Source organism: Triturus cristatus, chromosome 2_1 (assembly GCF_964204655.1).
Source record: "Triturus cristatus chromosome 2_1, aTriCri1.1, whole genome shotgun sequence".
Taxonomy (NCBI): Eukaryota; Metazoa; Chordata; class Amphibia; order Caudata; family Salamandridae; genus Triturus; species Triturus cristatus.
In genome coordinates, this window is record NC_140581.1 from 1,003,137,403 (window position 1) to 1,003,149,779 (window position 12,377).

Consider the following 12,377-nt stretch of genomic DNA (forward strand, 5'->3'; position numbering starts at 1 on the left):
GCTGAAGAATCGGACCTAAGAGGCTATTTCTGGACTGTTTGAAAGGGAAATAGAAGAGGAAAATAAAATTACTGCATTTCAAAAGGTTTAAAAATAACTGTAGAAGCATAACACAAATATGTGTAACCCCTTATGAGCTAAAAAGCAAAAACATATACAAATATTAAATATTACTCTATGTAAGTCTCAATTGTATTCCATGCTACTACTGCTTGCTGCCTTCTGTGTTTTTGATCCTGTCCAACTCTTGTCTCAGATCTGTCTAGCAGATTCAGTTGTGAATTTCGGGTCTGAGTAGACTCTTGTGTAAATCCATGCTGCCTTTGCGTGGGTTACCGGAAAACTCCTAATTTGCAAACATTTTTATTATGAAAACCCTGACCAAATTTCATGAGCAGAATTGTATTAATAATCTTTTGTTAATTCAAAATGGGGAGAAAATTAAAAATCTGTTCGTTAAACATTAATGGCTTGAATGATTATAGGAAGATCGGGGTTCTACGATATTTGATTCACCTGTTGAATATTGATAATCTTTGTCTTCAAGAGACACATATTTCTTGGGCTAAGAGGGATCTGTTAAAAAGACTGGGTCTTGAGCTTTTAGTTTGTTCTAAACAAACGGGAACCACAAGAGGAATAGCTGTCCTTATAAAACAAGGGATTGGGAAGTGTAGTAAAACGTTAGGTGACAAATGGGGCAGATGGGGAATTGCGCAGATTTTTATAGACCGGGTAGAAATGACAGTTTGTTCATTATATGGTCCTAATCTAGATGATAAAGAAATCTTTAATCTTATCAATTGTGAATTAGCGAATTGGAATCAACCTTTAATTATATGTGGTGATTTCAATATCAATATTGCAGCAAACTGTAATATAAGAGATATTAGGAATTATCAAGGACGTAAGATTCAATCTTATAGGGCCCTCAGGAACTTAGTTTTGGGGAATGGTCTGATTGACGTCTGGAACAAGCTTAGACCAATAGAACCAGGTTTTACTTATTTTTCTGCACCGCATCGTAAATTTGTTCGTTTAGATTATTTTTTTATTTCTCCTAAGGTTTTTGACGATTTAAGCATAGAGGTGTTACCACAAATTATTTCTGACCATAACCCTATTGTTCTAAAACTTTCAATCCCTTCCTTTGAGCATTACAACAAGAGACAATGGTCATTTCAAAGAAACCTATTGCTAGATCAGGATTATTTATCCCATATGGACGGGATTATTAAAGAATTCTTTGTTAATAATAATGGATCTACATCGATACAGGTAGTTTGGGATACTTTCAAATCGGTTATCAGAGGCGAAACTTTGAGTTTTTCACAACATCGCTTAAAGAAAAAACAAGCTGAATTTATGGCTGCCTTGGATAAAATTACCTCTGCAGAAGTAAATTTAGCCTCCTGTATTGGAAGCGGTATTGGTATTCAAGAAGCTCAGAAATCTGTATCTGTGGAACGCTCGGCTGTCTATTCTTTTTTGGCTGAACAGGTAGCGATAAAATATAAGTTACTTAAAAAAGACTGTTATGAACTAAGTGAACAGACGGGTAGGACTCTAGCTCAAAGGCTGAAACAAAAAGCAACCATTACAGAAATTCTTAAAATAATAGACCAAAATGGTGTAGCTCAGAAGTCTACTGCTGGTATATTAGGGGCATTTCGGGACTTTTACCAATCCTTATACAATAAGTCGAATGATGGTACCAGTATAAGGAATGATGTGTTTAATTACTTTTTAAGTTTAGATAGTCCCTCTTCTCTCACTATTGAACAATGTACAGCACTATCTGCTCCTATAACTTGGGAAGAGGTGGAGGAATCGATACTGGGGCTGGCTACTGGCAAAGCGATGGGTCCGGACCATATCCCTCTAGAATTTTACCGTACCTTCCGTACCACTTTGAAACTTGAATTATTAAAAATTTTCCAAGAAGCTTTTTTAGGTAGACCTCCTCCTTCATGGTCATTAGCAACTATAGTTGTATTTAAAAAAAAAGGTAAAGATGCTCTGGATTTAGGGTCGTACAGACCAATTTCCCTACTAACCTCTGACAGCAAGATTTTTTCCAAGATATTAGCAAACCGACTGAAAGATTTCATGCCTAATTTAGTCACAAAAATTCAACATGGCTTTATTAAAAATAGAGATACAACGGACCATATAAGAAGAATCATTACCCTCCTAGACTGGGCCCAGGCTTCGAGATCCCCGGTTGGTGTGGCACTATTGGACGCTGAAAAGGCGTTCGATAGGGTTGACTGGGGATTTCTTTGGTCTGTCCTAACCTGGAAGGGATTCCCAAGTGGATATATAGCAGCCTTGAAAGCCTTATATACTGACCCTAAGGCAAGCATACGAATCTCTTCGGATATCTCTACAATATTTTCAATAACGAGGGGGACAAGGCAGGGGTGTCCCTGCTCCCCCCTGCTATTTGCATTATATATAGAACCATATTTACAAAAAATTTTGCGAGATGGCAATATTCCCCCAGTGACGATCCACCAAATTGAGTATAAAATCCTGGCCTATGCCGATGATGTCGCGATAGTGACCTCCGACATTAATCGAGCTTTTCCTAAGATTATAGAAACAGCTACTGAATTTGGATCTTATTCTGGTTATAAATTAAATATTTCAAAAACACAGTTGATTCATTCAGCCGCGGGCGCACCAATTGGTTTGCCATTATCTAAGACGGCTCTGTACTTAGGCGTGATTTTGTCACCTAAAGTAGAAGATATTGTCGGGCTTAATCTTGATCCCGTACTTGTCTCTACGAATAGGTCTCTTGAGAGGTTAGATAATTTACACCTTTCTCTGTATGGTCGTGCTAATGTCGTTAAGATGCTTTTCTTTCCTAAATTTCTTTATTTTTTTCGGACTATACCATTACTTTTCCCATCCAGTTTTTTTATTAAATTAGAAAGAATAACGTCTAGATTTTTATGGGGATATAAAAGAGCAAGGAAGTCTTTCATTAGTTGCACTTTACCCCCGCTTCGAGGTGGTTGGGGAATCCCAAACTTTCGTTTTTACTACATGGCGATATCACTTAGACTAATGAGCAGCTTAATTTTTGACGGGATACTTTTGGATGACTTTTTATATCCTTCAATTTACACAATGATTCTTGGTAGTCAAGCACAAAGATGTTTGGTCCGTTTTTTAGAACCAAGCTACTACAAGAAGACGAGGTTTAAAATAATGGAAACGGCCTTCCAACTATGGAAAATATGTAAACGAAGACTCCATTTAGATAGTAACTTTAACTTTTATACGCCCTTATTTGACAACCCATCGCTGCCACCAATATTTACTGACTATATTATGCAGCGCTGGCAAAACTGTAATATCTGTCAGCTTGGGGATCTTTTTCCAAATGAACAATTTATAACATTCTCTCATCTTCAACAATTGTATAATGTACCTAAAGCAGACTTTTTTAAATACCTTCAAATACGCAGCTTTCTAAATTCATTCAAAAAATTTAGTGAATTTTAACAAAATTAAGAAACATGAGGTACTAGAATGCTGTTTGAAACAAAATAGAATTGGGGTGATATATAAGGCAATGATTAAAGGCTTAGAAGACAATCTTGTATCATATAATGCAAAATGGCAAAAAGAGATGGGTATTGAAAACATAGATGTAGTGGGTACCTTAGCACTGTCTGAACAAGTATTAATTAACGGATCCCTAAAGAGTCAGAGCTTTATGAGTACTTTTGATTTATATTATACTCCTGCCAAGTTACTAAAATGGAAAGGGAATACTGGAGACAAGTGTAATCGTTGTGGATGTATAGGTGCAAATTCTATTCACATGTTTTTCTTATGCCCTAAATTATTTCAATTTATTTCTGAAGTTCAAGCGTTTCTAATTCAAATAACGAATATTCCCTTAGTATTGTCTGCTGATCTTGTAATACTTGGCATCCAATCTAATCCAGTTCGGCTGTACACACGTGCTGAAGAGGGGTTTTTTTTCATATCAATGTCTATTTTTAGATACTGTATCACCTCGCACTGGCTTGATGCGGATCCCCCTTTATTTTCTCAATGGCAAACTAAACTGTTAAATGTGTATCAACTAGAAAATGCTGTGTATCGTTTAAAAGGGACGAAAAAGAGGAATTTTGGCTCTAAATTATGGGCTCCAATCTACGACTGGTTACAATGCTAAAATATAATTGGTAACTAACCTGATTTTCCTGTTATGTTGTATTCAAAAAAACTGTCTTAATCTATTAATTGACTATTTATGCTCTTGTATAACCTAATGGACAATACTGTGTTCGGTCAACTCTTACTTGCTGCTGTGAAAATCAATAAAAAAAAAAAAAAAAGAAAAAAAAAAAAAAGAAAACCCTGACACTCTAAATGTGAAATATTAGAATACTTTACAAAACATTCTGTGCACTCAGGTAAAAACCTCCATGCACAGGGCACGTTTGAAGCCCACATTAACAACGTTATTATTATAACAGCAACAATGGTTCAAGAAAAAAGTTACATAAAAGCAACAGTAAACTATTTAAGTTTTACATAAATACAGAAAAAATAAATAAAAGACAGTATATTTATAAACCACAACAGAAATCGTGCTAAAATAAGAAAATCATGAGAAGGTATCCATAATACATCAAAATAACAATTACTGCAAAAACATCTTTTACTAAAAAGTGGGCTATACAGCTATATTGAGGAAAGCCTGGTTGGGCTGTCACTCCTTCGCCGCAGTGGTGACTTCTAAGACAAGGAATGGCCTGCCATTTAACTTCTAGCACAAAAGAGTTTTACCGGATTCTTCAAGCTATTAGAAACACACCTATATACCACTCCATGGTAAGACCACACAGTGGTTCAAGCTTTAGCTTAGCGCCTGGACACCCCTTTTTGGGGTAATTGAGAGCTATATAAAACTTTCAATCAATTTTAATCATGGAGGCAACAATAATACCCTATTTTAACTTTACTTTAGACATATTTTGGTGAACAAAAGTACTAACTTTCAAAATAAAAGTCATGTCAGACTCTAGAAAGAGCGAAGCTAGTGCTAGGTATAGGCCAGGCACTTTCAGTCTGAGAACAACTATAACATGAAAACCTATCCGAGCCCGTGCAAAAAAAAAAAACACACTAACCGCACAACTTTCCTCTACTCATTTTTAATAAGTTGGTTTTGAACATTGGTCCACAATATTTTTTGTCATTGTCTTGTTGAGTTTCAATTTTTAAAATTATCTCACTACTATACCTTCAGTTTAGACTGCAGCTGCTTCACTTCCAAATCAACGGTCCTTGAGGGAGTGTCAGGAATGGCCTGCGGATGATCAGGGCTTGCAGGGCATAGCACTTCTGTAGAAACTCTGGCCTGGGCTAGCTGTTCTCTTAGTTGATCTACTGCTTTTTCAAGGTCTTCTTTCTCACGCTGGACCGCGATAAGGTCACAAGTCATTTTCTAATGTCCAGACAAAAGACAAACGATGTCAAATGCAGTAACCAAGGTGAATAAAAACAGACAATTTAAAATAAAAATGTTGCGTTTTTAAGTTTTCTTTGTCATTAGTTTAGCTTGCCTAAAGCAATTTGCTTAGACCGCTCACTATATATGTCCCATTATCCTTATACAAAGCAGATGCATAAACATACAATGTTATTACTGAAGGCACCATAGTCTAGACAAATCTACCTTACATTCACCAGCAAAAAAGTAAACAATTATGTAAAACATAAGTGCCAACAAGCATTATGCATCCTGAAAACAAACACACATTACCCCTCCACGTCCCTCTTCTCCCCCATACTTAAATATAAATTGGATCCCCAACCTCCAAAATCAATTAATTTACTAATAATCAGGGGCCAAGCGACAGGAAGGTCTTGGTAAGTAATGCTTGCTCCCTGTCCCAATTGTGGGTTTGTAACTAGATATTTTGTTTGTAACCACTACTTGGCTCTCATTTGAAGCCATTCGAGTGATTCATCCTCATAATTCTTCTCTGGCTACCTAGTATAGGTTCTTTGAAAAAAGTCTGGAATCCCAGAATCCTCAAGTTTTTTCCTGTCTTCAACAGGAGACTGGATCTTTGGGTGGAGGTGTTCATTGAAATTTGGCATTCTGTCTGTCCACAATAAGTCCCGCTTGCTTCTGGGTTGAATTACAGACAAGGCATGGGGCATACACAACAATAAATTAGTATTAAGTTGATCACCTCTTTTATTTATTGCTGAAAACAAGAATAGAGTTCCCTACAACATCTGGTTAGAGAGGAACTCTGTCACTGACTCCTCAGCTCATTTGATCCACAATGGAATCCCTGTCGATTCAAAATTAGCATTGACCAACAGTAGGTTGATCTGGGTTGGATCCATCATCATTCTTTAGCTCACTTCGCCACCTCAGTTCAGACCCAGCTACATGCAAATCAGTCTCGACCCTGAGCCTCGCGGGAACAGTCCAGCCCGAACTGCCAAGCTAGGTCTTCGCTGAACCGGAAACAAGCATCTTGAGACCGGTTTCTGGGTAACACCCTTCATCAGCCAGGCTAGCTTGAATCCAGTGGCAAAGTGAGCAAGAGACCCACGTCTGGGCATACCTTGCCAACTTAGGGCAAACAAAGCAAACAGAAGGAGATGATGGACGGATGATGAAACTTTTCAGACACTCACCCCCAGTCACAGATCTGGGTTGAATCCATCATCATTCTTTAGCTCACTTCGCCCCCTCAGTTCAGACCCAGCTATATGCAAATCAGTCCTGGCTGATAAGGGGTGAAACCCCGAAACCGGACCTAGGATGCTTGTTTCCAGTCCAGGGAGGACCTAGCCTGGCAGTTCGGGCTGGACTGTTCCTATTGGGCGCAGGGTCAAGACTGATTTGCATATGGCTGGGTCCAAACTGGAATGGCACGGTGAGCAAAAAAACAATGGATTTAGGCACAGATCTCTGTACTGGGGTGAATATATGATAATGTTCTGCATTGTGCCCATCAGTTGTTCTTTTTGCATTTACCCAAGAAGCACAAAACAGGTTTCACCCTCAGAAAAAAACTATTAGAAAACAATGCCCTAATAGTGTGATCAAAATTGGAGCCCAACACTGCAGAAACGCGGTAACGGTGCATTAATTCTGCAAGAAAGTATATACCGGCTGGAAGACAAAGCAGACATTGGGAGAGCAAACAGGAACCAATAGGCTGTACGGGGGATCTGTGCAGTCCTGTACAGTTCAGGAATATCCAGCTAAGTAAATTTTGAAGATTCAGACTGTAACTGTGCAGAAGGCAAAGTCAGCAAAATAATGAACGGGAGGCAGACGTCAATACTGAGGGAGGTCAGGCTGCACCCACTTGTAGCTCATGTGAACCTCTGAGGTCATATATGGTCAACCTAACAAGCCTTGATGATGGAGGATATTGTTCTTTAAAAAACTACACCATATGTTCTCATCATATTGTTATTAACTTAAATCCTCTAACTGATTCTCTCCTACATTGACTTGCCCAGGAACTTGATGAAAGTAAATCCTGAGCATCTCCTTCTTACATTTGTACAGTACCACATGTACTCCACAACTTCGAATATGAAGGAATGTTCTTTTATACCATTCTAGTGGTCCTTCATTTGAAAGAGTGTACTTTGGAATAGTTTTTGACTTGCTCAGTCAGTTCAGTTCAATAACTTTATTTGATCCAATTAAATAACATAGATCATAAAAGTAGAGTACAGGTGATTAATAACAATACATAAAATCTTAGTAGAAACTATAAAATAAAAATGTGATTGAGGAGTCCAAGTTAATAACTCTTCAAACCTAACATTATCCAGAAACTAAATTAATTAATACCACAGGTAGATGGAATAAACGCTATACACTTCACTCAAGGTCCGCCAAGTAGACCATTACCTACTTACTGATTCACAGTGCGATTAACAAGTCTGAGTTCAGAATTCCTATCTAAAACATCTTCCCCTACAGTGTATAGAACCCAAGCTCCCTATAATTATTAATACACAATGCGCCCATCACACTTAAAAATACCTAAAATGGGAACTAATTACCTTATAAAAACGTTTATTTTTTAAAAAGTTATGACTATTCACCCCTCAAGATTCCGTCTTATTAGCTCCATAATGTGCTGAGTGATAAGTTATATAGGTCAAGTAAACTCAAGGGCCCGATTCTGATCTCGTTCGGAAAGCATACCACCCCAATTGGTTCCGGAATGCTTTCCGTACAACTCGGATCGGGGGAGTCCGACCAAGCGAGTACGATGCATCCGTATGCATCCGGATCCGATTCAGTCAGACTCCCATTGACTTCAATGGGAGCCTGTGTCCCGAACGAGAACACAGGCTCCCATTGAAGAAAGGGGTGGCTGGGAAAAACCCTGCACCCTGTGGCGAGCACCCCATGGTGCCTGCCACAATGTGCATGGTTGGAAAGAGCAGACCCATGGGTATTCCCAGGGGTCAGATTCGAAGGGCCCCGGTGAAAGGGGGCCTGCTAGGGTTCCCCAATGACCAATTCCGGCAGCCTTTTCTTTCCAGGCAAACCAAATCAGAAAGGCTGTCCGAATCGGTCATCGTACTCGCTCGCTCAGAAACCGAGTCCATAAAGCTGTACGAATCGGATCCGGAAAGGCTCGTCCTGTCTGAATGATTTTCGGAACCGATTCGGTCAGTCCTAACGGTTTATAGGCATCGTACTTGGTTGTTCGGAACTGGGAACGATTCAGTCAGAAACAAGGGCTCTGGATCGGTTTCGGCAAACCCGAAACCGATTCGGAGTCCTTCCAACCGACACAATCTACCCCTTAGAGTTTCCGTGGCTTCTCAGCTAAACACAGTTTCCTCCTTCTCATACAGGACCAGACAAATATAGCTAAAGAGAAACAAACAAATGGATTATTACGTTTTTAAAGAAAGACAAAGCAGGGCGGCATTGAGTGAAATTATAACTTCTCAAAAGAGGTAAAATATATCTTGATCTTTGTTCCTTAAAAAAGCCACAGTAGAAAAATAAATGAAGGTCACATTGCTCAGAGATATCCATGGGCAAGTTGTCAGTTTGTTAAAGCTATACCTCTTTGCAGGGAAACCCAGCATCAAAGGGATTCAATTCATACGAAGCCTCATCAGAATGAATTGATGTTGAGGGTTTCTTACTTTTTCTAAATACGAGTACTAAATACGAGTACTCTCCCTACGTTAGAGGCTGGGTCATTTGGTATAACATTATAAAGGATTTTGCATAGCTTCTTTCCTTATCTGCCTTGGCTACAAATAATGCAATTAATCTCATTTTCGGAAATTTAGTGCAGGAGCTGGGGTTCATGAATAAATCAGCTAATCCTAAAGACGTCAGCGTCAACCTTACGACTTAGTCAGTCAGGCCTATCTGTGGGCTACATTTTTTAATGCACAAGCAAGTGAACCAAGCAAGAAAAGGTTTATTCACATCTACAGTACAGAAATCTCAGCTGATCTATTGAAACTGAAATACATGTTCAAAAAGCAAATTATTCCCTTAAATTCTTAGACTGAAATAAGTCAGAGTAGATACACAAGTTGCCTGGACCAAATGCAAACAGTTTACCGAGATTGTTAAGCAAATTCATGTACTATCCTTTAGGTCAGTGGTTCCCAACCTGTGGACGAGGACCCTTAGGGGTCCCTGAAGCCTCCTCAGGGGTCCGCAACTAGGTAGAAAATTAAATAATAGTACTAGATTAATAAAGTGTAAATAAATAAAGATCTCAATGTACAATTGAACATTTTAAAATGTACTGTATTTGTGAAAGAATTTGAAACTGGAGGCTAGAAATGTAATTATTATCCTCAGATTGATTTGTGGGAGCAGTTCAGGTTCATCAAACAGACTATAGTAAGGATGATGAGAGGCCTAAATTAAATTTAGAAAAGCCCCAACCTTTCTATTAAAATTACATTTAGATTTTTATTTATTTATATGTGTTTGCGAATAAAAAAAAATGCCATAATTTGTGTATTTGTTTGACTAGGAGGCGTATTTGTTTGATGAATGGTTTTTTTCTGCAATTTATGTGTATTGTTTTTGCGGTTCAAATCCTTGACAATGACCGGGCACACCGGCTTCCATTAATCACTCTTGGGGGGGTTCCTCAATTCCAATAATAATTTAGTGTGGGTCCCCGGGTTCCAGTAATGATAAATTGAGGGCCCCCTGAAGTTAAAAGTTTGGGAAACACTGCTTTAGGTTGTCAAGGTTCCCAACATAAATCACCTCTCCTCATTTTCGTTTTACATAGTATCAACGTATGTCAACATATTTAGGAAAGACTAGAAGCTAGTGACCAAACTTCATGCCACCACTAATGGTATAACTCATATGAACACAACTCACATGTTAGAGTCCTAATTCTTACCACTGGAAGGTTTATCTATGGTCTTGGCTAGATGGATATTTTTGGTCAATCATATATGATTTTACCTATGTTCCTTTCTCCAGAACTCTACTTAGAGATCATGTTAATTAACCGAAAAACACACAGGACATGTTTCTCGCCATCCCAAGCTCAGTAATCTACCACACCAACAACATTTCATTAACTTCCTTATGCTTCCACTATATTTGACCATTAAATATACATAAAGCAAAAATAAATCACAAATGTCTGTCCGACACTTCCCTTGGAAACTGTGTTTTCCCAATCATTCTCGTATATTAAATAACCTCATGACTGGGGTTCTCAACAAACCTAGATAAATGTGATAGCTGTATTATGCGCATTACTGGATTTTCAACACTGACATGCCAGAGGTGCTAAGGCCACTATTGAATTTATGGTAGCAGAAAGGTTATGCAACATTCTAAGAGGTGCAGAGATGTCACAATACTATATTAAAAAAATATTACTATAAACATATGTAATTTGCAGATGACCAGTACATAAGTACCACCTTTGGAATTTAGAAGTCGATACTTGGTATCAATAAGGTGACAAGAACAATAATTACTCCTTTACTCCCTATAGCGTTCCATTTTTTAGCTTTGGCTATATACTGCTTTTGATGTGTGAAATACTTTATGTAATTAATTATTTTAAAAAGTAAAATAAGAAGTACTACATGGAGCGACAGAGTATGGTCTTTGCTGCAGCCATTAAAGCTCATGTTTTTTTATGCTTTGTTTGTATCAATCTATGGAACTTTCAGGATAGCTAACTTGGCCCATTTATGCTATATTAGGCTTTGGTGATGTTAAACTACATATGTGGCATGATGTGCAGCAGCAAACTGAGAGCCAGTGCCTGCTCTCGGATGTATTTACTTTGCAGACAAGATGATGTTTTGTCTGTTAATTTATGTTTTTTTGTTTAGGGATTGTTACCTGTCTGGACGCAGTAGCCTAAGCAGTGCTAACTAATGCCCTTAGACATTTATTTGCCTTGCTATGATGTCACAATCACAAGATGTTGGATTTACAGCTTTTTTCGTTCACAAAGAAAGGAAGTGTGCACACAAAGGATTTCTTAAAGGAAACAACTAAAATTCTGTCCATTTGTCAAAACTACTTTGCAATATATTCTGTGTATGTCTTTTAAGCACAATACTTATAACAAAAAACATGCTCTGTTCATAACACTCTTCTTTGAGGGTACAGTCTGATCAGGATGGGCCCTAATCCTTGCTTCCATATTGTTGTAGATCACAGTTTCACTTAATTACGGGATTTTCTATTTTGGAGAGCAGGGGAAAAGCACACACACATTCACCAAATTATTACCAAACACTTTCCCTCACAAAAAGCAATTGTTGTTGATATTTCACTGCAGATGCTGTGCAGCCATCAGTTCCTGTTACTGGTATTTCCGGTTATACATACACAAAGAGGAAAACTACATCTTCTGGCACAGGGACTCTTTCATTTTCTTACTGGATATTCTTTCAGAGAGATCTTTGTTTTTTTGTCTCTCAATTCAATTCACCAGGTCAGTTGCTAATTATATCTTTAAAGGAGCTTATGAAACCTTACAGTTCGATTTATATATTCGATTCTCAGCTTATTTTTAACAATGAATTCGAGACTTTCCTCTACATTAGGCAGGAAAAGGCAACATTATGTGGATTCCACAAAAAGAAAACTTAAATGATAATAGCATTAGTAATATGCGAAGTTTGTGTAGCATCCAGCCTTCATGCTGGCTACAGTTCCTTATAGCTATCAATTTATGGCAGCCAAAGTATTCCATATGCATGTACATCCACACCGGGCTGGTACTAGGCTGACTCTGACTCGTTAGGATTTCAGCTTGTTACACGGAGCTCAAAGGCTTTAACTGGAGACTTGCATTGCCTCGCCTTATGCTCCGTGTATG

General features: G+C 38.2%; 1 protein-coding gene across 1 annotated transcript in view; it reads right to left on the reverse strand.

Annotated features, from left to right (window-relative positions):
* CNTLN (centlein) overlaps window positions 1-12,377 on the reverse strand; it is a 1,182,709-nt gene that overhangs the window by 240,789 nt on the left and 929,543 nt on the right. Inside the window, exon 20 of the mRNA XM_085634784.1 lies at window positions 5,273-5,476. Within this exon, the coding sequence (XP_085490910.1) occupies window positions 5,273-5,476 (204 nt within the window). The remainder of the gene's footprint in view (window positions 1-5,272; window positions 5,477-12,377) is intronic.